The sequence below is a fragment of the Larus michahellis genome, chromosome 4 (assembly GCF_964199755.1).
Source record: "Larus michahellis chromosome 4, bLarMic1.1, whole genome shotgun sequence".
NCBI lineage: Eukaryota > Metazoa > Chordata > Aves > Charadriiformes > Laridae > Larus > Larus michahellis.
In genome coordinates, this window is record NC_133899.1 from 8,581,939 (window position 1) to 8,608,905 (window position 26,967).

General features: G+C 36.7%; 1 protein-coding gene across 5 annotated transcripts in view; it reads right to left on the reverse strand.

Moving 5' to 3' along the window:
- CDH8 (cadherin 8) overlaps window positions 1-26,967 on the reverse strand; it is a 210,036-nt gene that overhangs the window by 28,595 nt on the left and 154,474 nt on the right. For 3 of the 5 annotated variants that reach the window (XR_012586483.1, XM_074582880.1, XM_074582879.1), the window contains exons 9-11: window positions 22,265-22,401; window positions 10,733-10,777; window positions 5,001-5,122 (exon numbers count right to left, since the gene is read on the reverse strand). Coding sequence is in view for 3 of the 5 variants with exons in the window: in XM_074582880.1 (XP_074438981.1) it covers window positions 5,001-5,122; window positions 10,733-10,777; window positions 22,265-22,401 (304 nt within the window). In the remaining 2 variants the exon portion in view is untranslated. The remainder of the gene's footprint in view (window positions 1-5,000; window positions 5,123-10,732; window positions 10,778-22,264; window positions 22,402-26,967) is intronic. The other 2 variants (XR_012586484.1, XM_074582881.1) reach the window with 1 other exon arrangement.

Consider the following 26,967-nt stretch of genomic DNA (forward strand, 5'->3'; position numbering starts at 1 on the left):
TACACAGTGTGAGAAAATATAAACAGCTGAAAAATATTTAAGCAGATGTTATCTATCCCACTGCAGAGATAGTCCCGTTTACAGATGTGGAACATTTTCAGCTTCCTCTTTGCAGAGGTGAAGGTGGCACAGCAGCTACATGCGTTGGGTGCAGGGCTGGAGTAGGTACTAGTAATTCTGCATCACAGCTAAGTGCAATTTCGAATGGAATCCCGAACAATTATCTTTAAACAGATATATTTTATGATCGTTCCTTTTTTGAAACGCTGCTACAACAGGAAAGCAATAGGGGAAAGGCATAACGGCACAGTGAAGTCTGGAAGGCCAACTGGTGCAGTTTACCAGATGGTTACGCAATTTTGTCTCTACTGGCTACAAAACTGTTAATTCTTTCCACTATTATGTAAGAGAGTTGACTGTAAAAATTCACTGCACTGTCTCTAGGTTTTCAATTAATATACCTGAAAGCCAGTAGCCAAGATCATTAGTAATATGGGTTTTCAGCTCACAGAAATTTTATGAAATAAGCTTAGAATATCACCTAGATTGGAAATTTTCAACAAATAGAAACTGCGAATTTTTTGTCCTTCCCCCCGCCCCCAGGAACTATAGATACCTCTTAACATCCTGTAGAATTATATGAAAAAAATTACATTTCAGTTCTTTCCATCCATTCCTTCCATTGTTTACCAAATCACTCTTTCTCTGAAAATGCACTGAAAATTATATGCAAAAGACAGGCTCAGTGGAATACTACATTTGTTGTGTTACACGCACACATCAAGGAATTAAGAGTGTTCCCATAGCAACCTTATTTCTTTGTGCGTTAGCATTAAAATAAGCTCTTTAAAAAAAAAAAGAAAAGGCATAACATATATACAGTGCTACAAAGATGCTGTATCTTTTACTCCATAGGGGTGAAAAAAGTCCAGTAATTCTCATTACCACATTTTTATTAGTTTGCTGATGAGCATACCTTATTGCGCAGTGTTGTGTGATCATGTAATGGAACACTATTGAAGTCATTCTCCAACTCTGAATTTGTGGCTTATAACATGGTAGAGAATCTTCCAGGGCTGACCTGCCTTACCTACCACTAGAGATATTTTTTCTTTCCCAGTAATAACATGCATAACAAAGGTGTTCCATGTAACAAAATTGGTCAATAGTAGTAATAAAGGAAACAAGAACTGATTTTTTTTCACTGCGTATCCATAAGCACAACAGTGAAAGTTAATAACCCTTTGGGTGTTCAATCTTGAAATTTCTGAAATTCTTCCATGTAAAATTTCAACTTTGATGTTGTATTAAAAATTCATGCATATATTTGATTCTGTACATACACTTAGTAGACACATAGTAGTAAATCAGCATATTTTGCATAACAGGCAGCTCTGGACTGAAATGAATTGTTAAATGATCCCCTAGGACAACTTGGCATTATCGTCTGCAGGTTTGTATTGTATTGTTACAAAGCCACATATGACTGAAAGAGTATTTATATTTTATAAAAGATTACCAGTGTAATCATAATGAACGATGTAGAAGGATAAACAGCAAAACAAAGTTCTCATCAATGTATCAGAGCTTTATGTGTGGGATTTTAATATACAATACTGTTTACAAGTCTTTCCCTGCAATGCAACTTGGTAACCTAACTCGGAATGGTTCCTTATCGTTAGCAAGGATATTAGTAAGTTCTGTTCTTCCAACTCTGAACAAAACTTATGCAGTTACACTGATGTTCCTGGTTATTTCTGAAATACTTTGCAGACTCATAATACCATAAGCAGTAGACTCATCACAGCACAATTTTAACTTTGCCTTTTCAGCTTAAGCCAGCCCTTTACTGCTAGAACCTGCATTTTGCCATTGGAATGAGCTTTGGCTCTCCAGAGAGACAGACATCTAGCTGAAGATTTCTTCCTTTAGAAAAAGCTGATTCTGTTAGTAGAACTGAATAAAATAGAGACAAATTGTGAGAGACTGGAGGAACACTGTACTCAGTTTTATATTGCTCTAGTTTGAACACTGGCTTGAGCACTGATACGTCATTGTCTGCACTACTTAACCGTTTGAAATTTTGTAGCTTTGTTTTGAGCCAACAGCATTTCACTGGAAGTCTGGGTACGGACTGGGGAACAGTGAGCGAGGCACTTTTCTTACTCAGCAAAGCACATGTTCTGTTCTAGGAATACAGGAAAATAGTTTAGCTGGGCTGCAGAACAATCAACTCTACAGCTATAGCCAGCAAAACCATGAACGTTCTAGCTCTAGTAAGTGGAATTATGTGAAAAAAAGGAATAATAGGGAAAAGCATGAGCTGATTTAAGGTTAACTTAGAGGTACTGTAACACTACATTCAAATCTTTTTTTTTTTTTTCCCCCTTTAAAACTGACAAAAAACATTTCCAGCAACTTTCTGTTGTGTGTAAAGATGTGCAAGGAGCACATAAATATGTGCATGGACAAATACATTTCCTCCTCCTCTCCCTTTCCTACTAGCTAGCTGTAGTACCTCTACTGTTAGAGGTAGGTTAAAGCAAAGAAAATGCATCTGGCAATGTTATACATCAACAGTTTTTAATATAGTCTGTCACATCACCAGCAGCTGCACTTGCCACTTGCAATTATATCAGAACCCAAAATAGAACACTTAGAAACTGAACTGGAATAGATGGTTCAATGTATTTAGGGGCTGCAAATAAGGTTTCATAAAAGGTTCAAATGTAATCTCCCTTATGGTAATTCAAATTTGATTTAAACTTAGATTTAAGTTGAACTGCAAATGTAAATAGATTGGAATATCATAACACAATTGCACCTTTCCTGCACATGTAACATTCAGGTTTAAACTTTGGAGAACTATCCAAATTAGGCTTTTACCATTACATAAGAGAGTAGCGTCTTTCTCATATTAGCTTTTTCGTAGCTGAGACATACTTAATTTTTTAAATTCTACATCTTGACAGATTAATATGATTTATTCCAAAATTTGAATTTAGAATAATAAGCATAAGAAAACCCAATCAGGTAGTGTAGATACTAACATCTTTACAGGAGCAGATAATTTTTGAATGACGACTTAAATTTAGAACCTAACCTTGGTGATCATTCTGGACTGGTTACTGTTCCAATAATATTATTTGTTTAAAACACAGAATAAATTGCAGGATCAGTGCCACCTCATCCATGCTGGCAGTCAAATATTTAATAACCATCTGTAAAGTTCACACAGGGATTCATGCTCAAGAGTGACATCTGCCATCAGATCAAGAGTGTAAAAGGTGATGGTAAGATGAAGAATATCATGGTTTAATGAAAGTTTTCCATAAGTGCTAAAAAAAAGCCTCTTTTACCGGCTGAGTCTTAATCATCTCATTTATTGCTTTAGTCCAAAATGAAATGCGAACATTTTTCACCATCTCTTAAACCACCTGAAATTTGATAGGAATATATAGATACGTATGTTCAGAAAACACTGTGCAACACGGCTTCCTGATTTCAGGGAAGCTTACTGAGCCCTGGATAAAGGTATACTCATTAGAATTTAATATATCCTCGAAAATGTAACTACTCAGTATCTGAAATCCACCCTGAGCTAAACAGAAATCCATTCTGAGCTAGAAGAACTTAAATACCAACAGTAACATAACTGTCTGCCCATAAGGGCACATTTCAGTAATCTGTTCTTCATCAGTTAGAGAGAATTCTCACTTCTGAAATGACACATTTTTGACACCTTTTTAATAAACAAAAAGGGGTGCTAGAAGTCAAATCATCTTCTGTAATAATCTAGTCATGGCAGAAGTAGGTTGTCATATTCTACTATATAGGTTGTCATTTAAATACTACTAAAGGAAAATGATTTCTAGTTCTATTGTCAGGTAACCTTCTTTGGAGAATAGCGAATTTAATGCCTAACACCCACATGAGACACAGGCATAGTTGGATTAACAAGACTAGTGTCATGCTGTCAGCTGCTGTTTATTTAAATAAAATGTCACAATCTAGAAATAAATTAGAAAGTTTAAAAACAGTGAATTGTTGTAACATACAGTGTTTCTCAGGCTAGTTAAAAAGTTAAATCTCATTTACACTGCATTACTTTCTAAAAGTCTGGACATTTTCTTGAATCTTTATCCTGTCATTTATGTGGCGTATGAGATATTCTTCCCTATTTCTGTACATTTGTGCTTCAAAATGGATGCCTTTTAAGAAATCTGTTTAATTGTCTTTGAAAAATGCTACACAGGTTAAATCTTGCTTCTGATATCTTGCTGTGTTTAGTTCACCTTGTAGAGTGTTGTGTAAATTACTTTGACAACCCCTTTATTTCATTAAATCAAGAAGCAAATAACCTGTTAAGTCTTTTTTTTTTTTTTTTGGTGAAGTATAATGAAAACTCGAACTCCCCTTCTCCAACACCCCATCCCTCTTTAGATATTTCACATGCAGTTACAATTCACTTGACTTTCCATCAAGCTCTGGTTTGCTTTCTTGTTTTTTCACAATTGTCATAGAAAAGTGAGTAAGAACTAAATAGATAGAGGTTATAACTGAGGTATGGGTAAGGGGTAATGGTTTTATTGTTTTAAGTATTTCTTCTAAATTATACCTGGGACCAGCTGCAGTATAGTTCAATAACTGAACTGGATTTTAAATTGGATTATACTATTTACGTTGGATTATACTTTTACCTGTGAAGTGATGAGCTCCGTCAGAGCGGAAGCAGTGGGAGCTTAGAGACACTCAGCATTTTTTCTGGATATTGTCCCAAGATACCTACCTTTACAACCTATACTTCAAATATATATATGTATGTCCATATAGAGACAGACGTACCACAGAATACGATCAAAGGTTTATCTTAAATGAATGTTAAGAGTCGTTAGCATGAACATAGGCACATATTTTGAGAATAAGGATAAGATGGCAGGGAGAAACTGCTCCCCACTCACACACCAGAGTACACAACATAAAACCACGGAGATACGTACTTGTCCAGGCTTCCCATTCTCACATAAAAAGGCTTCGTGCTCTGATGCAAACTCAGGAGCATTATCATTTACATCAAGAACTTTGATAGCAACAGGCACCCGGGACACTTGACTGTGGTTCCCTAAGAAAAGAAATCAGAGCATAAAAGGTAAACATATTTAATGCGGGACTGATACATAAATGCTTACAGAGTAACCATACTCTTCCTGTCTTCTGTCCTTGCTTAATTGGGTTGTCTTATCGGTAATGGATCGTAGAGTTGGAGCACAAGATAAAGAAGGATGGCCAGTATTTTATGGTTGAAAACAATAAATAGATCCCTATTGCAAACAGCATTTGTTGGAGATTAGCTCAATGAAGACCTTTCTTGGACTAAATTGGTGAGATTTTTCTTTGATGAAGTTTGTATTGTTTTATTGATAAAGTCCATTATACATGGAAAAGGGAAGGCTGTAAACAACATAGATTTATTTCTTTGTTTATCTTTGGCAGAGCAGAGAGTATTTTACTCTATTAGTTGTTCTGACTGCACATCTATTATTTCTTCATTACAAATACGATTAATGCGGAGACCCACATTGTGAGAAAGACAGATGGTAGACTGACATAGGCAAAACTAGATAGTACCTTGGACTATTAAAGCACTTTGATTCATCTGCGACTGACCAAAAGTATGACTTGTGAACTTCTTTCTTCACCAAAGTAAAGCCTTATTATTTTAGAGCTATTTTGCATGAAAGTGTTTATCACTGTAAAGAATAGAATAACCTGGTTAATCTGTAAGGAAAGAAAAGCTAAACCAACAGTTCTCAATCTACATCGAGTAGATTTCACAGTCAGTTTCTAGCGTCTTTCCTTCTATTTAGTACAGCTAATATACTTTAAGAGATTATTCATAAATATTATATAAATATTTTTCCCCAAAAGTGAATAATTTTTCCCAAAAAGTGAAAACATGAATTCAGTTTAAACTGAGGTGACCAGCTGACCTGAAGAGTTTAAAACACTGTTCTATAGCACGTGCATACCTCTACAAGTAACTCCATACTAGTTTCAAAATCCATCTCTTAGTAAGTATTATTTTACAACCATAGTGTTTTATCTTGTTATTTCATCAACAATTTGAAGAACTGCACACTGTGCAAATTAAACTCTGGATCTGACTTGTAATTGAACTACGTGCTTTTGCCTGAATTATTACTGCAGGCAAGAAAGCTGCTACCGTAAGTCAGGGTATCAACTTACTCACAGGTGTGAGAGCTTAGCAGCTGCCCAGAGCTGTCGTCAGCCCATGTGGGTTCTGTTCTCTGGCAACAGAGAACTGGCTTAGGGGAAGGTAAGACAAAAGTTCCTATTGCCTGGTATTCAATGTACCTCCTGTAACAAATGTCTACAAAGTAGAAGTAGGTCGTGCTCCACCAGTGGGCAGGTAGCTCCTGATGGCAGCCATATAAGTAGAAGAGATGATTAAAGGAAGAACATACACTGTTATTTTGTGTGGTTTCCATCAAAGTTATTGTTTTGTGGCCTAATCAAACTCTACCTCTTGCATCCTTTTTTTTTTAACTTGTATGTGTAAATTTCAATTGCTCTACTAACATTAATTTGAAAGTTACTATTTCGAAAGACACAAAACCAGGCTATCACCAAATGTACTAGTGCTATAAACGAAGGCTTATGTTTGCTGAGATATTAAAATTCCACCCGATTAGGATATAAGATTACAAGACATCAGACTTTAAAAGCTTCCTATTTGAAGCAGTCAAAAGTTTTAGTTCAGAAAGATGTTACAAAAGAAAAAGAAATCTCCACCAAAATAATGTAAGAGTAATATTCATGTCCATTTTGAATCATATGATCTTCCTTATTAACAGGTGAGTTGAACACTTATGCCATGAAATAATAATGTATTTGAAATCAAATAAAAGTTAATACGCAAATCATGAATCCCAAACATTTTAAACACTTTTTTTATCTTAACTTGATAAAAATACAGACAATGAATCTTGAGCTTATCAGAATTCTTAGCACTAGTGTCATATTTAAACACTAAAGATTTACTTTTATCTAAATTAATGAAATGATGGCAGTTCAAATTTTAAAGACATTACAGAGAAATGTAATTAATTAGATAAGCTTCTAAAGAAATTATTCATGTCCCTTGTGACTGTCCCCAAAATGTTTGTCTTTCATCAGAAATACAAACATTACATTTAAAGATATTATAATTAGAAACTTGATGAGAATTCATTTAAAAAATTAATTTACTAAACACAAGAGGGACCCAACTGGTTCGGAAATCTCCAAACAAGGGGATACCCACCGCCTATTAGGGTTCTTGTGACTATGCTGAAAGTTATTGTTGAGAAAGAGAGAGAGAGATGGAGAGGGAATTTTATCTACTGCTTTACTGCCCACCACGCTGAATACATTGCATTATTTTGTCATTGCAAACTTTTCAATTAAATTTCACTTTATGCTTTTTCCCTGTAAATAAAAATCAGCCTAAGCACACCTATTCACAACCAAAGTAATGAATTGCAAGCAATTGAATTGCAATTGAATGAACTAAGCAAATGCAGGTTTCACTCATGGATGAAAACTCTGTCAAGATAGAGGAGTTTCCTCTGTCTGTTTTCACACTTCTAATGTCTGCAGACTTCTCAGTGGTAAAACACACACACAGAGGATGTCCCTCTCAAGTTTAAATCCACCTCTGTTAGCAATGCCCCATATCCTTGAACTTAAAGTAGAAAGTGGTGGAAGTGGATCCCCTCTGATCCACGGAGTGCACAAACTGTTACATTTGCACGGGCAACTGTCCTTCATACAGCTGGTCTTCGTACTGATTAGTATTCAGCATTCAGAATTCTTCCTCATTTGCATGAATGGAGAGTCAGTTCTTTCTAAACTAGTGACGAAACTGAGTTTTAATCACTGAGGGGTTTTGTTTGTTTTCGGTTTTTTTTCCCCCGCTGAACCACCCAGTCAACAGAATTACGGGAGACTGAGTCTTCTTGCATGTACCACACAGATAGTGAGACTGATTGATTACATTCCAATCAATTATTTTATGCAAAATCATACAAGACTGTAAGGTTAGAGACTCTCTAAGGAACTAAACAAATTTCTAAAAGCTTCACCACGTGTATCTATTGTGACACACAGTATAAAAAGACCTACCTTGAATTTTGCAATACAAGTATATCATTAGGACTGTCACTTGAGAAACAACGGCTTGGTTTGAAAATTTAGCACGTTGAGGTGCAAGATTAAAAAAAATTGAGAAAATTTCCACTAGTCTAGTTTACTGAAATTCTTTTCAGAATAAGGCTGCACAGAAGAGTTTTGAATTTCAAATACATTCAATTGGTCATTTGTGGACACCACTGCCACAGCAGAGCGCGTAGCTATAACACACACATGCAAATTGTGCACATAATTTCCTAGAAGTAGAGCTCTTTTCTGTCTCTGCTGAAGTCTCAATTACTGCCCACAGTTCTCAGATCCACCAGCCTGCTGCAGATGAGCACAGCACACACACAAAGAAAGGAACATCTAGACAGACAGAAGCAGAGGATGTCTCAATAAAAATAACTAGTGGAACTTACTAGGGATGGTAAATAAATTTCCAAAAATAATGGGAAGTCCAGCTGAGTTTAGAAGTGCATACTGAAAGTTTAGAAGAATTGTAAGGATCTAAAAAGCTCTTCTGCTTTTCTCCCCAGTTTTCAAGATTCTATTGGAACATTAGATTCTTGAAATACACACTTGCTGCACTCAAGTAACGTACCCACTGAAACTTACTCAGGATTTAAAAAGGCTGCAGAATCTCATTCAAAAATGAAGAGGTAGATGAGATAATCAAAGTCAAATTTAAAAAATCCCATTATAAGGCTATTTAGTGTCTCCAAACATGAACTTCTGGAGGCTACAGACCCATGCTGTTGGGATCAACTCGTTCCTTCCTTCCTGGAAAAACCCTACATGTCTGAGACGCGTGCGTATCATTGGAAATTTGTAAAGCAAAGCACCAAGCATTGTTACCGTTGATACTGCAAGGCAGCAAGAAATACTAGGAGTAACTAGAGATTATAAATCAAATTTTTGGTCTTGTGCCATAACTAGCAGAACATAAACTCCCATAAACACTTAAACACTTCATAAACATGCTTAAAACACTTCTCCACTCTCTTTCCTTGGCAAATGGACATAGAAGTGGTCTTAAAGAGCAGTGGTCTTTAGGAAAGAGGATCATTGGCTGCACAAAATTAAGTTAATCTAATCCAAAGAAATCCAGTTTAACCCAGTTTTTATTTAATTAAAGAATCCAAAATCACTTCAAGGTTCTAAAGTACTCAGTACCTGAATAGAAAGTAGACTCCTAGAAAATAAGACATCTTTTATTATTATCATCATCACCACATGGCTTGGAAATAGCTATTTCAAGCTTCTCTGATTCAGTGAAATTCCTACTATAATAATATTTTAAATTAGAAGTAGAGGAAGTCCTAGTTCTAACAGAGAAATCAAAACAAAATCTGAATCACTGACTTAATAAAAACAACAGCATTTGTTTTACATCCCTTATATTTCAAACTTATTAAGTTGTATTTTAACAGATCCAATCCCCATGACTTTATCAAGATTTTATCTGATGACTTTACTAAGATAATCCACATGCAGGACAATTTTATTTCTTCCCTTAGGGTTTATGTTGTTGTTTACTTTGTGCAATCCTTTACCTGAACAACAACACAGTTTATAACAATTTTTTTTGCCATGTAAAACTGACAAATCGAATTTCAAGAATCCCGAGAAAGAGAAATGCTATTGTGAAACTGAAATTTTATTTATGTTGACGTTTAAGTATAGAGATCACATACTGCAGCAAGTACCATGTTCATTTGTCTGAAGTGTTATGTCATGATCTGATTCAAGAGAGACCGAGTGCCTGAAACGGACTCTGAAGTTGTCAGGAAAAGCCATCAGTAACTGGCAATATTTCTGTTGAACATAACAGAACATAAGCTATTTCTGAATTAGGATAAAATTCAACCAACCAAACAAAAAACCCCAACAGGACTGGTCATCATGGACATTTAGATCCCCCTTGAAATTCTTGTATCTTTAAAGGATGAGAAAATACTAAGAGTTGTGGAATATCTATACAGTAATATAAAAGTTATAAATAAATAAGTAAATAAATAAGTAAATATAAAGCATAGCAGAAAGGCTTTTGTGCAAGTTGCGAGGACAAGAAACAAACACTGCTTCAAAACTAATGTTCCATTTATATTTATTTCAGCACACTGGAACATATTAGAGGAGTACAGATTGTGGCAAGTCTCTGCGTGCACATGTGTGTGGGAGGCAGGCAGAAAGAAAAAGATGTGAAACGTATTTCTCAGGTTTGTTCCTTAAGTCATTCTTTGGGAGAAAAATACTAACGGAGTTGAAAAGTTTTGTCTCCTTTCAGTAGATCACTCGCTGTATTTGATTATGGTCTCCAGAAGAAAGATGAACAAGTCAAGAGCAAAGATACGTTACGTTCTATTTTTATTTCCTCACTGATAGACTGTCACGAGTTTAACCAAGGACTTGCTCAACATCTTCCACCTCTTTCATTCTTGTCCACTTTTCTACCTCTCATTGCCATGAAAAAGATGTCAGACTCTTGCAAAACGCATGCTGCCACAGGCATGGACAAATGCAGAAGAACCATACGTACCCGCTAACCAGGTGGAGTGCGAGGAGGGAATTTCCACTGCGTATCCTGGAAAGGAGGAGGGGAAACTGAGGACAGACTACATTTTCAAGTCCTTGATTTCAAAGCTGAATTTTTAGTTAAGAGGTTTCCACGGTTTAGCAACTCCATCTGTAAAGAGGTGACTAAGAGAGGCCACATACACCTACCATATATACCATAAACCACCCATACAGAAGATGTATAGCTTGAGACTAAAGGACAGATTCTACTTCCAGGTTGCTGACAAAACCAAAAGAAAAAACAGAGTAAAATTCCTGTGACAGACACACAACTATGCCAGAAAATGTTAATTAAATAAAGCTATATTCTTCAGGCCCTGTTCAGACAGTTTTCACTCGCCTTCATTTTCTGTTGGGTTTTCTTTGTTTTTTTGCATTAGTGCATGTAAGACTTAAGATTTGCTTAATGTAGCCCAGAACCAATAAGAACTTTGAATCAATCACCTAAAATTTGCAGAAAAATGAAACACACCTGCAAAAAGACCAAATGGGTGATTTTTTTCATCAGTGACATTCCACCCTGCCCTGCCCCGAGTTCTTCGCTTGCCATTGTAGTAGCAAAGGACCGTAACCAGACCGTGTTGGGCTGCACTTCCCTTCTCTTCAGGGCCTGATTCACCTTCTACTGAGGTTAGTCAGATCTCTTCTACCCTGGAAGTTTAATTTAGTCCCTGACCTTACAAATTTAAGATTTAAAATGTAAATGTAATTTAAATTAAAACAGGGGGACTTCAACTGGGTACTTTGTTAACTTTACAGTATTAACATTGGTTTATAAAACTTGATAATCAAATTTTATTTTTAAAAAGTTAGTATATTCCTTTAATACAGATACAATACTTATTGATGGAATCAGCCTTCATTTTGCTTATCTGAGGGCAGGCTATAACTTGACGTTCAAATGCAACCTCTTTGTTATTTTTCATACCATTAAGCCGTGCAGTTATTCAGCAGTCTAACGAATAGCTACTCTGTAATTACCTCTGATACTCTGTGAATTGGAAGATCCGTTTGCAAAACTGGGAAATGTTTGTAATTTTTTGCAGAAGTATCATATTTTGTTTGGTGTATATGCATGATATTGTCTTGTCTGAATGCACAGACAGATCAAAAGGGCTTGGAAAGGCAAAACTACATCGGAAAAGCAAAACATCCCCTCAAACGTAGTTTACAGCTGCGAAGAGGGTCTCTTCTACCATAACCCTGCTTATAAGGGGAAATCAAAAGACACTGTTTTGTTTAAATTTAGCCATGCATGACAAGAGAGGAAAAGTTATCTGCTGCTACAATGTGATTGAGAACAGTAAGCGAGCTGCAGTTTTGTCCTTGAGGGAGTAGAGGATGCTGAAACTAATTTGTCTCCACCTCAGAGCTGGAGGGGCATGGGAAGCACAGGCCATCCCCACCCCTCGCGCCACCCTCCCAAAACCCAACAACCCAGAAACAGAAGTGTTTCTGGTTGTTATAAATCACTTTGAATGACGGTCTCCCTTTAATCGCAATGTTAATGTTTCGAAAAATCCACCTTAGTGTCACAACCTCCTACTCATTTTCATGGAGCCCCAAAAGAAAACGCTAGGAGATAGAGCAGATACCAGATGTACTGGGTGCCACAGGCGTGCTCACCACATGTAACCTACATATTGCTTAAGGAGTGATGAACCTGCATAGGAGGAAACAGAAGGGGATATTAAGGTAGGGGGAACAAAGAGATGGGATGAGGCTTGAAAAGAGCTAGAAGGGGCGTCTGAATCATAAACTGTAGCGCTTTTCAATTATTGAGTAGCGATTACAGGTACTTGTCTCTTGTCAGAAGCTCTGGATGCAAACAGCATGTCCCTAGAGACTGTTCTGCGTATCTAATTTTGACCACAGTGAGCTTTATATTCATCGTGACACATAATCAAGATATATGTGACACATCAATATTGAGTAAACAAATACATAATTCAAAATAAATTATTAGTATAGCTGCTTGAGCAGGTTGTATTGGAAGCTGCTATAGTCACGTCAGGTTTATGACAATGAAAACAATTCTGTTTTATTCACAGATCCTAAATAAATCCTTAGGGGAAAAAAAAGAAAAAAGTGCATTGCCAACATCTTTCCACCCACACATCTACCCAGAGACCAAAGTGAAATAAATGCTGACAGAAAACAACCTGTATTTCTGATACAGTACTGTGTAATTGAGCCTTATTTGTCCCTAACGAGGATGCAAGTCAGGCCGTAGTTTGCAGTTATGTCCCTTTCAATAAAGGAACCGTGTTACGTATTTCACTGGTGTACTGTTATGAATGCAAAAATTAAAAATATGGTTTCAGTTTTAGCAACTAATAGCAGTGGACTTATAAACTATAAAGAACGGCAAGCTAGAAATGTCTGAAGTTAGACAGTTACATTTTTTGCAATAAACAATGCAAATTAAAAGAAAAAAGTTATACCTAACTTCAAGGATAAGCAAGAACAAAACAGCATTTGCAATCTCTGTAAGCAGCTGCAACTAGGAAGCACTATTCTACAGAGCCATCATTTTAGCAAAAGTCAGAATCTACTAAAAGCTTTTGAAAAAAGTTTCTTCCACATCCTTGTGGCAGCTACCAATAAGAAGGGAAAAAGAGTTAAGAAACATGGAACCACAGAAAACCACAGGGAACCACATCTTTCTGTTACCTTTGTTATTATTGCTAGTGTATGTAATAGTGTGATGAAATGCTGCTACACCTTTACTTCTTGTGGATTCCAGATTTTCTGGGGCACCGTAATGCCTTACTCGTTGCGAGGAAGTAACAGGTTTTCATCTTTAAGTATAACAATGAGAAAAAGTTTCCAGAAAATAAGATGGTGCTATTAAGTGACAGAAAAGGATTTGCCTTAAAAAATAAACCAGTGAACAGGCATGAAAAAAACTGACTGAAGACAAGTTTTAGGACACAACCAATATACCGGGACATGATTTGCTGCTGTGTTGCTCAATTCCAGCTTAATCGAGGGAGTTGCACTAGCATAAAACAGTCAGGAATCTGGCCCACACTTTAAAGCAATTATATTGTTAATATGCTAATACATCATGCATATTAAAATGTTATAAAATATTGACTTAGATATGCAAGGTCTTATTGTCAATTATAATTAGCAATGAAATTTTATAATGACTAGCAGCAATAATAACAACAAGCAGACCGATTGAGGATAAGATGCCTGAATTATTTTGATTTTTTTATTTTAAATGATTTCGTGATCGAAATAAAATACTTAATAGCTCAAATGAAATCCCTCTCTTCCTTACTGATAGAAAAAACATCAAAATGCTTTAATAAAACTTTTATTAAACACAAATTTATTATAGAAACATTCAAATGTCACTCACTTTATGGCTCATTTCTTTTCTGGGACTGGTTTTCTTAATATTGCAATTTAATTACTCTTATGTTTCCTTCACAGATAAAATATTGCCGGATATGCTGGATTTGAATCAGATTCTATGAGTTTAGCATCAAACCATTCTTACTTGCATGCCTTCCACAAGACTCAAAAAGATGTCCCCGATATATCAGTATGTACCTTTAAAAAATTCTCTATGTTTTTTAGCCAGAAAATACTGTCATTCTTTGCTATCCAACAACTCTACCAGAAGCTCAAAGCGTGCTGCTCTGAGTAGACTCGTTAGTCTAGGAAGTAATGTGCTTGAAGAAGATTGACTCAAATGATACTCAGTTACAAACCTCTTCTCTGACCTACTCTCCTGCTTCAGCCTCACGGAACAAACAGCCGAGATTTCAGATAGTCACATTCTGCTTAGAAGTCCATGAATTCTATTTATCAAACTCGATGAATACTACACAGCATTTTTAAGATCAATCACATTTTCTTCAGAAATTCTAATTCGAATGTTCCAAGTGCAGATGGCCAGATGTTAGTTGTTCAGTTTAACAATGCACTCACTTTGCTAATACAACATGTATATATGCCTCCGGTTTTCTCAAAGTAATTAACAAACATGCTTCACATGAATTAGTCAAGTACATTTTCACTAATGACCCCTGTATTCCTTACTTGAATCCTTATCTGTTTGGTGCCCCAGGAAGCCTTATTCCCTTCTAAAAGACCAACTAGTATTTGTGTTTTAACCTTTTAACAGTGTTCTCAATTCCAGTATGTTTTTGTGAAATCAACATTTGTAAACCCAGAACTAAGATGTCTGTAATGCTTTAGAATGCCCTGAAACCGGAAATAAAAGACAACTGTTCACGCATAGCTCTCTCATTTTGCTTGCAATTATTATGTTTATTACCTCCTCTGACTTTTTTTGCACTGAATTACCCAAATGCTGTATGCGCAGCTGCCTTACATGCTTTCCTCCAAAATCAGAGGTTGCTAACTTCCATTCAGCATCCCATACCTGAATTTCAATGCCTGCTCCTGAACTACCGAGACCATTTTATCTAGAGATTGTTTCATAAGAACGTTCCATTGAGCTGTGAAAAACACTAATGAGAATGTTTGTGATATGTCTGAATGCACTTTCCCAGCTGAGAGCTGCAAACGGGCCTTACGGGATATACCAGCCCTCCACTGCCCAATGGCAAATGCTCTGCGACCCGTTAGAATCTATGGACTTCCACATTACCCCGTATTTATGAGCAAATGAATAAGAACCACCTTACTAAATTCTGTGTTTCTGTGCAAAAATGATGGACTATCTAGTTTGAGTTCCACTAAGCCTGAGAAAAAAGGGTCAAGAGAAAAAGTTCATATTCCTGAGCTTTTCCTGTTTAAACCTCCATAAAGGCTTATTTCCTTCTCTTTCTAAAACTTTGTGAAATTTACTCAGCCCTAAATTAGAGGTAATTATATGATGCACCAACATATCTTCCTAAAATGTTAGAATTACTGCTAATAATGCCTATAGTCATTTTTACAATAAAAGGCTAAATAAAATTAAATAAATGAAAGCATGAGCAAAGGTATTCATAGCATTAAAAAGCACAGTGTAGCTGAAGGCTTATTCTGAAGAGTAATTATGGCGCTCTTCCTTTTTAATTAGTGTCCTTGTATTTTTTAAAGGAATATACAATATAGATAACTTTAGTAGAGCATGTGCCGAGTGATGATTCAATTATTGTATTTATACTCTTGGTAAACCATAAAGAGTCTTTCTGGCTTTATGCCCTTTCCCATTAGGTGATAAAATTGCCTCATACTTCTTCATTTCTGAAGAATGCAATTGGTATGGGTAATTACCTTTGTCAGATAGAGCCCACAGCTTTGTCCTTGAGATTCCTATGCTCTATGCCTGGAAAATATTTCTGGTCGTCAAATCAGCATTTCCATTTCAAGATCTTGTCTATATTTTCATCTGTTGCTTTGACTAGTCATTCACGCGAATTTCTACTAGTCATGGCAGTTCTGGTACTTTCCCACGTACTCGCGCAGGGGGGTTAGCTAGCCACTGGTATGTTTTTTCCTTTAGCAAGTGAAGCTGAGTACCAAGAATCATTTGATAAAGCAGTCAATCAAAATGAAAACACTAGCTCCATGACTGCAGTGCCTGGACAATAAGGAAAACAGGAATTCCCTTAAAACCCTTCATTCAGAGATTTAAAGCTTGGCTAAAAGCACTGCTGTAGGCTAAGAGAAATACCCTCTCCCAGGCAGTCCTGCACTGGCTCTGGAATTCCCCAGCGGAATGATTTCTTGCATGTCTCTGCATGTGATGCAGAGTGTGAGAAGAGGGAGAGGTTTTAGAAGAGCCTTCTGCAGCCTGACGCGACAGGGCACACGGATGGACACTCCATCTCCCTAGTTCCCGTGTGTCTGAAAAGGCTTGAGTCTATGCTCATTATAAAAGAGCCTGCCTGTGCTTGAATATGCTCACCGTAGTGCCTCACAAACCGCAACCGACATTCCACCTGACTGCAGTCTGAGGAATCCAGTGCTGCACATGGGCATAGGAAGAAAATATAAATCCTGAGTACCTCACTCAATGTTATGTCAGGTGAAAGAAAGCTTGGGGACTTTTAAGGGATCATCATTTATCGTCTTTAAAGTTTATGAGCCGTGGTTTCTGTTATTTGCTGGTGTGTTTTTCACAAATCTCAGAGGCTGCCAAGTGGAACATGTTTAGCAGTTCTTTCTTGTTGAAATCTATGGTATGTATGGTATGATTCAATGAATTTTTACTATGTAATACCCATAGTCTTGAGAAAAGGATTACCGCACTTTTTTAAAAGAGAATTCCAGATAAGCATTGCTAATAGTGAATGCTTTCTGTTTTCAAGTATACTTTTGTTTTCAAAGAATTCACTAGAATCCTCAATCTCAAGCAGATCTCAGGTACAGTTTAGGAGGGACGAATATGCAAATATCAGGATATTCATATTTCAATTGGAGGAATGTTATGCAGTTAAATTATGTTGCTAATACACTTCTTTCTTGCCTAAGTTAAAAGAGCTTTTCTGAGATAAGTCTTTGCTTTGGTTTCAAACTACGTAGTTCTCCATTTATTACTGCTTTTGTTATATCAATTAACCAGCAATGACTGAAGTATAGGGCATTTCCTTAGTATTAATGAGGCACGAAGTGAGGATGCTGGAGAAATATCTGCAATGTGGCTGTTACGGCCATTAGAAGATGGAAATGGAAATCCATGGTGCTGGGGGCAGAAAGAAGATAGAGTTTAATTATTATATACCTTACACGTGTACGACAATCTGATAGCTTGAATGATCCGTGATTCTGGACTCCAGTCAGAACCTGTGCAAACTGTAGCAAAAACGTTCTAATAAATAAATGATGGCTGTTTGATTTTCTTTGAGTAGCTGAGTAGCATTAACAACACGTAACTCAGTAAGTACCGCAAAACCTGTGGGGGGAACAGAGAATCCTGAGGAGGTTAGCCCAGCCTGCACTCTGCTCTGCTTCACTGCCCAGCAAAATTGCTAACCAGGTAATGCCAGCAACACAAGCATGCCAATGCGAACAGTACTTAAAGCTATAAATGTAACTTATACAAACTAAAAAAGGTATTTGTGTGTTCAGATGAATGGGATCACGTTATGACTGAAAGGATCCTGACTTTACTAGATTTTACTGAATGGCAGAAAATTCCATTTCAAAAAAGTACCAAAGAACCAAAGACGTGATGAGCCTTTGTACACACAAAAATAGATGCACCAAAAGAATGTCTGTAAGTTAATCATTCATTCTTACTGTGCTGCAATCCGGGCTCGCAGAGAATACTTGCATATGCCCCCAGATTCCTTTCCTGTTCAGGACACAGCTCCAGACAGCCCAAACCTACGAGCAGCACAATCAGGCTCGACTTACAAAGCAAACCTATATCCGCCCCCGTTCTCTCAAGCATCCAGTTAAAATAAACCTCCCAACCTTGGCATACAATTTTAAGCTCATGTAAGTCTCAACTACATAACAAAACAATGAGAAATCTCAGTAGCGTAGTATTTAAAGTCCAGCATCAGTAACAGAAAACAAAGTTCACGCTTTATACCCTCAGACCAAAAGGTACGTTCTCAGGGAAAGGTCATTTTGCCAGTGATGCTGCTTCCTCCAGCCTGTAATCACCTACGTGTTCCTGCTCCTGACTCGTTCAGCACGGCAAACTTGGATGTATGGCAATGTAGAAAGAAAATTTAAGAATCAATTCATAAGCGCAATAACTTTCAGTATCCCCCTTGCCATGAGTGTCAACACACTTATTTCTTCTGTGAATCCTACGCCTGTGTTTCAGAGTGATCTTTCAAAGAGGTCAAAGCTCTTTGTAATATTCTTTTCTCTTGAAAATCCATGGGACAGAATTCATCAACGTGGAGGAGGCACCACATGAACAGCGAGGAAAAAAGTGGAACAACAAAGAAGCAAAAATTCATTTGACAATAAAAGAAAGAAGTATAAGAAATCACACAATAGAAAAAAATGTGTAAGAAGAATGGAACATTTAAGAGTAGACAGATTTAAGGGTAGTATTTGAGAGGATCAAAGCTGCAGAATGAAGTTATCTACTGGTTTTTCATTAAATTCATGGAAAATATGTAACAATCTGAAATAGTGAAACTGTCACCTAATTATCAGCTGTACCATGTTAATCACTTGCAGTCCAGTCGTCGTCACTGATTGCTCTTTGCATTGTTTCATCTTTAGTAACCAAAAAAAAAGATTCACATGGATGAGATATTTGAAGAATTATCTTTAGGGGGCATGAAACATAGTTACTGTGATTTAAACAGAAGGCATAAAACTATGCAACTTGCTTATGTATTTTGAGAACCAGAACATAAAGGCAATACAAAAGTTTGGGCAACAGCCTGAGGGAGAGCCACTCGAGGCAACTTTTCCTTAGCCTGCCCGGCTAGTTATCCACCCGAGGAGAAAGCAGGGAAATGACAACCTCCAAAACGTCTCACCTGGCACAGGGCTCAGAATATGGTAGTAATGCTATTTGTCACCAATAGCACGAATTTGTTCTAAATTAGAAGTAGCCAGACACTTGCCTGTGAATAGGAAAAGAAAAAGTCCTTCGAAAAAACCCCACCAAACCGGTCTTTTGTCTGTGAAGTGCTTACAGAAAAGTCACAGTGCCCACTGGTCATGCGTTTGTGTTTCTCCTCCCAGTTTTGCTAGACATTAAATGATCGAGTTCACATTTTGGGGCACTCAGATTACAATAAAGAAGTAGCATGTTTAAAATTATCAACACACATTCTAAATCTGATCACTTCCCAGAAGATCAGCCAGACTAAATCTACATATCTTCATCCTCAAGCCCAGTGAAAATGCAAGAGTAGTTATGCTCAACTCAGCCAGACCAATCTTGTCTTGGAAGGTTCCCACCCGAGAGACTGGCTGAGGAGCAATACAAAAGAATAATTTTGTCATGGTGGCAGCAGAAAACTGCTGAAAATACCTGTGCTTAAGGCACAAATTTAGCTGCAGGTAACTTACCAGCATAAAGTTCTGAAATAGTGATGCATGTTTTGGGAAAACTTGGTGTTCATATATGAGAGTGTTGATAAATTGGGGTATATTTAGGATCTACCATGCTCGGAATCAAGAAGAAAAATACCAATGTCATGGCTTAACATCGGTAAGGAAGTGTAATGGCAATGAAATGGTCCCATCCTTGCCCCACAGGAACAGAGGTGAGCCTCGAACTGAACCCGGGGAGCAGCTAGCCTGGGAAGAGAAAACGTTCCTGGACAATCGAAGCTGAACTATTTATTTTTACAGGAGAGATCAGCAGTCCAGTAATATTACTGTCAGTGAAAGCATCATAATGACACATTTTGTATTTTCATTTGCTGCTTGTGTCTGCCTCCAACAGATTTCTGTTATTTTTATAACAGAGATCTTGCTTATTATTGTGTTGGGAAAAAAAAAAATGCCCATTTTACCCTGCCTGACAGTTCTATGGACACATTTAGTTTCTGGATGAAGAGTTTAAAAATAATTTCTCTTAAATAAGGAAAGATAGCAGTCTATGAAATTAAGCTCTTGTTTTATGTAAATTAGGAATTTAAAAAAAAAGCCATCAGTAGGAACACAAAAGCTTAGAATGAGATTTGCATTCTTCTTTTCCTAGCCAGCCTGATAAGATGCAATTTTACAATAGTGATCGATGCTGAGGCTCCCATGAAGTCTAATCACAAGGATAATTTCTGAGAAAATTCCTGAGCATAATTACGTTTTAAAAATCTGAAGATGCAACAGGCAGACTTGATCCTGATGTGGCTTTGTAAAGTGGGCTTCTGTTACCTCTGCTCTGACACACACAGATAAGGGAGATAAAAACACAAATTGGAGGGGTTTCTTGAAAAAAAAATATTCTTTTTGCTTTATTCTTTTTCAATGTGCTGGAGGAAACAAAATGTAAAATTACTTCCCTTTCATATCTTACTGATCCAATGTCTGAAAACTTTGGATCACAAACTATCATACCTTCCCACGCCCCTGGTGAATCTCATATCTGACATTCCTCATGTCTTGAGAAAATCAGTATGAAAATTTTATATCTTTCTCATTTAAAAACATCAAAATTATTAATTGGTTTGGTATTAACCTGGTCAAAATATGCCCCATGGAACCAGAGCTTGCTTTCTTTCCTTATGTCGTTTGATTCCCTCTGTTGGCTTGGCTCTTGCACTTACCAAAGTAGTGTTTGCGGCAAGATTTAACAGTAATTAACAGGGCACTGTTGGCACTACTGCACTACTGGCAATGAAATACACAAATTATTAAGGTAGGTCATTAGAATACAGTTTATAAGCGTTGTAAGTTGAGAGCTTAGTTTATGCTCAGGCCTACCTTACTCATTTGTGTACGCCATTTTACTTACTGTCACGTTTGGTTTTGAAAACAAGTACCATAGAAAAACACTGGACAACAAAAATGGGCCAAACAAGCATCTTTTACCCTCCCATTCATTATATTCATACCTACAGTATTATGAAACTGAGCACTGAAAGTTCTCCATCATAATACTATATCCTTTAAAAAAGATACTCTGGGGGAAAAGCAAGCATTAACATCGCCCTGTTTTCTATATGCAAGAATTAGCAGTGCTGATCATCCGGCTTCAAAGACAAATATTCTTATGACAATGCGTCAAGTGTGTATGCACGGATGGGAATTCTGCATATTCATTGATCGCAGAATAGACGCATCAGCAGAAACATTTTCTTCGTTGGTGTTTCAGTTAAGATGATGACATGGGATGACAGGCCTATGTGCTGAATCTGTTCTCTCGCTGCAGTATGTTTATGTCAAATGTATAGTCTAAAATACAGTATAATTTATTATAAATATTAGCACTGTCATATGTGACCCTGTCAGCAGCGCTTACAATTCCAAATTAATCAAGAATTCTTCTTGATTAAAATCTAGGAACCATATTCCCAGACTGGGCAACAATCCTGGCTCCCAATGACTTAGGTGTACGGATAATCCCAATAGTTTTGCGGATCTGAACAATCCATGTCCTTGTCTATAGCTGTATATGAGTAAATTTATTCATATGTATCCAACAGGACTGCTTTCGTGCAACATTACGCACGTGCTTAGTCATTTATGGTACTGAAACAAAATATCACTCAGCGTTAAGAACTTCTGGGTTGAGTCTATGATTTACTTCTACAATAGCAAAGCTTTATTTTGTCTGTCTTAATGTAACTAACTAAACGTAAGGCTTTGGTTTTGGGGTTTTTTTTAAACATTTTTTAATTTATCCTATATACCTGTACAAATGTACTCAAGTATTTCTTCAATATCTGTGCTACTGCATTCACTGAAAAAAAAGCAGTTTTGAAAGCGAAAAGAAATGGAACTTCAGCAGAAATCAAGTTTTCTTTCAAAAATTCTGTACCTTAAAAATTCAACGTGTTTTTCTTTTTCCTGAATTATATACAGTTTCCACTTCACACGCTGTTAAAAGTAATTAGAAACCCAAGAGAACTAAAAGTCGGTATATACAAATACTTACTAGTTTCAGTAGCTACAATAGTTATGTTGTGCCACATATTTGTTTCTCTGTCCAGGGGCGTTGCCAAAGTTATTTTCCCATCTTCTGCGTTAATGTTGAACTGTCGCTCAAGGTCAGTGTGCCGATCGATGGAAAACCTGCAAAACAGACATCCCTGTAATCTACTTGACGAGGCTGGTGTAATCCATACAATCACAAGACAATTTAGGGAGCCCTCTGAGAGCTGCAGTTTTATAGCCAAATGGATGGAGAAGCTCAATAGCATAATAATTTATAAGACAAAATGACAAACTGAGACTAAAAAAACTTATTAATTATTGCCCAAGGAGTAATTAGCTGTATACCCAGTGTGAAGGTCATAAAATGCCCTCAGGTTCACTGGGTAACATCTTTGAAAAACGGTGCTGATCAAGAGTTAATTACACAATCCATCACGTTTATTAGACAGTTTCTATGGTATTTCACAGTAACCGCTGATAATTTCAACTGTAATGTATTAAGCACACAAAAATGGTGGGCTTCATGGTTATTTTAGAAAGGGATGAATAATATTATTTTACCAATAAATTTCAGATTAATCAAGCATAAGCTATTCACCAAGCCCATTATTTGGTTATGGTTCAAGCAGCTCCATGGGCAGAACGCAGCTAGTGAATCACCGTTCTCCTATAAAACGCTTCAAACTCTGAAGGACGGATTGTTTTATGGATTGACACTGCTGATTTTTAACAAAACACGTTTCATCTGACAGGTAGTCAGAGTTTGCAAGTGTGACTGCCCAGGTAAATTGTGCCGCCCAAACAGAGCCGGCCTGACAACACGAGCGAGCTGCAGTAGATCGCTCCAGCAGCGCATTAAGCAGGATGATGATTTAAAGCTCAGAACAGGATCTCCGGGAAAGCTTTTATGTTTGTCCATTTTCACAGAGCTATTCTATTAATGTACTGTTCGCAAAAAAGAAATTAAATCACAAAATTAAGCCTTCCAATTTTTTGACAGGAAAGGTACGGAACGAGAGAGTTTAGTGATAAACTATTGATATGGTTCAACAAAAATTGACTTCAAGGGGTTTTACTGAATCCTAATTGTGGATTTATATAAAAGCCTTTTAAGCCTTTGTGCCTATGTATTACAGAACCTAACAGCATGCACTGACAGTTTTTACATCTGTTCTGCATTATATCTAGGCATAATAGGGCGAGTTAGGATACAGTATCAGACTGGATTACATTCTAGAGTGGTCAGAAAAGTGACTCAGACTGTCAGTTTCTCATTTCTACTTTTTGCAAATATGCTGTTAAATTCACTGATAAAAGAACAGGAGCGTATTTTGCTACAGTGACAATGGCAGAGTTATCTGAAAATCAGTTATTCCATTCTGGTTTATGCTTTATCATAACCAATTGCCAAAAAAACCTTCTCATTCGGAAGTTCTTTTATATGCTACAATAAACATATTCTGATGAACTCAAACTCATCCCAGCATAGCACGATTGATTTTGGTAGACACAGAATTAGGATCTGATTTCAAAGTTTAGGATTATAGCTTTCATCTTTTTTGTTTCAGTGTCGGATACTTTCACATTTAGAACAAAAGATACATTGCAATTAGATTGCTTGTGCAACGCATTCAGTAAGATACAGTTAACTTTCAAAAATTTAGCTCTCAATTATGAAAATTTATCAAAATCTTAACATTTAAACGTTTAAATGTATTACTAAAGATCAAGGCTAGCAGGATCACATTTGGAAGGTACTTAACAACTAAATGGACTTAAGAGTGAAAGCTCCTGTTTAACTAGGAAATGGGATTTGTTAGACATTTAAGTTTTCTGTTTTTAAACTCTGAGAACTAATTTTACTAACTTAAAAATGAATAGCTTGGTTAAGAAGAGTACCAGAAAAAAAATAAAGTAAAACTCCAAATATACGTGCCTAAAGCTAGGCACATGCATCTATATTTGGACATTTAAGTAAACTGATTTTCTAGTGAGCTCCACATACCCAGTTCTCACTGGTTTAACGGGAATTGCACTATCCTCAGCATTTCTGAAAATCAGGTCATTTGTGTGGAAGAATAACGCTGTAGGTGCCTAACTTCAGGCAATCATTTCTGAGAATGTATCTTAACCTTATTTGATGTCTCCCTAGTTCCAATTAAAGTATTAGAAGTAAAATTCTGGTACAAGTGAAGTTAGTAAAAAACATCTTACAGAGTTTCACAGGCTTAAGACTTCACTCAAGAAAATAGGAGAAAGAGAGCAATGAAGATAACGTTTTTAAGATGTCATCACTTAAAACTAGACCTTTTAATTCTTCATGTTTATGTAATGATGCAGAAAGAACTCTTCTGATATCAAACATTTATGAAATTTTTACTGTCCACAAATGAAATAAAATACAAAATGCTCATATGCTATTTAATGTTTAGTTGACCTCAGCTTGACATAAATTCCACCGAGACAAGACACAGTTTTTCCCTAAGGATGAATCCTTTTTTAAACTTCCATATAGAGCCTTCCTGCAGTACATTTTTTGAAGTTATAGAAGTGGGAGCGTAACATCTGTGAGTTTATTGTATTGCATTTCATCTCACCCCAACAGTATTTATTCACAATGCAAAACCAGCATTCAAATTGAAACATTTTTAACGTAAGTTACATGGCTTTACAAGACTACAAAGAGGTAAAACCCTCTCCTGATTCTAATTTGATAAATATTTGGTACAAAATAAAAAATAAAATCTGCAGCGTCATATAATAGTACATTTGCAGTTTCCTTTTCGTGATAATGGTATTGTAACTCTCTCTAATGGGAATGCATAGTCAGATCCATCAGCTGTACATAAAACATACACTTCTCTAAAAACGAGAAAAGAATATCTTGGGAAATAATATCTTTTGAAATTGCCATAAAGCCAGCACAGGTTATTGGGAAGTTTTGGTTAGTTTATAGGTCTACTATGGCAATTACAGGAACAACCCCACAGTGGTTTAACATAAGACTTAAAATTATTCTCCGTCCTGCTCCTGCACTATTGATATTGCCGTTATGACTTAATTTCATCTATGCTTTATTTGCACCAATGTAAATAAGAGCAGAAATCCTTTTTTGCTGCACCTGCTGAGATTTGAATCGTAGTACTGATACCTCATCAGTGGTAAATCACCATTGTTTATTAATGCCAGGCAGATTGGACATGCTACTTAGTGACAGATAAACGGCTGTACCATTAGGGAGGCAGAAAATATCGTATCTAGGTTTTTAAGGCCTGCTGTGAATTAAGAAAATGATCAACTGCTGCCAAAGATGAAATCTCTGTCGATATGAATGGGGAAAACCTGCCACAGTGAAGCTTATCTCTCCTCAGAGAAAGACACTGAAGGGCAGTGATTTATAGGAGGGCAGAGACAGTAGAGAAAGAAAGATTATTGCCCATGCTTTTTCCTATGCGCTTGGATCATGCTTTATCCAAGATAATTTACTGCAGATAAATAGACCATGGTTATAAAATAACAACAGAAACATGAAATAAGTACTACTGGAATCAATAGATTTGTATGCTAATAATGATCTTTCAAGCCTAATTATACTGTAAGCCAGAACGTACCACCCTTACTAAATAAACTACAGTAAAGCTTTACAACTAGCTTAGCTGAATTCACTGGGTCCCCTTCCCAAGGGAGATGCACGCGGTCCAGACGTGGTAAGGTGTGAGCCTCCGCCGCACGCGTCTGAAACGACTAGGCTAGAATAAGACAAGCTACTGACCATTATTTACAATTACTACCCAAATTTGTAAATCCTTTTCACCATCAGGCTTCAAAGTGAGCCAGGCCCTTAAGCAACATGCAGAACAGAATAGCAAATAAAGATGGAGGAGAAATTTTGCTGCTTATTTTAAAAATACAGGGTTATGAAAGACAATGACATAGTTAGACTAACCTACCAACTGATATGAAGAGATAGTTCATTTTCATTGGAGAACCAGATAATGAATAATTCAGCTGATTCTCACTTTATCACTTAGCCATTCAAAGATGCCTCTGCTCATCCACAATTTGGGCTCAACAACAACAACAAGAACAGTCCCATACAACATATGCATCCTTCAGTCCCACCCAGCTAAACGTGTCTAAATGTCTTTGTCTGGTCCAGAGATTTCAGACTAATAACCAGTGCCAAATCTCTGCATTTGACACAAGACTTTTTAAATAACCCTCTTCAGGTAAATCCGTGAGGTGGGCACATTCAGAACCAGGCTGGTAACCCATTGATGGACCCGCTTGTAAATCTATGGTAGGCTTCGTGCCTTTTGGATCAAGTGATGGAAAGATTCAGAGAATACATTTCGTCTCTTCTAAGCAAGCATAAAAAACAAAGTACTGTTCCATTGGATAGAAATGAGGTTAAACTTTTGTTTAAAAAAAAAAAGAAAACATAGGAGAAGTTTCTTTCCAGGCTGTTTTCTAGAATAATTTTTCTAAATTCTTTAACGTTTTGTCTCATGACTCAATTATCAGACTATTTCTATGTTCAGAGATATCCAAGTTTTATTTCGTTTACAGTACCGCAATACTCTGAGTTTACTGAGTCTTTGTGTAAGACTAACGTGCAGCAGACGTGGTACTGCTAGCACATGAGGTGATTCGTATTTCTTTTGTGTTGATAGAGTTTTTATAACAAACGCACACAAATGCTCT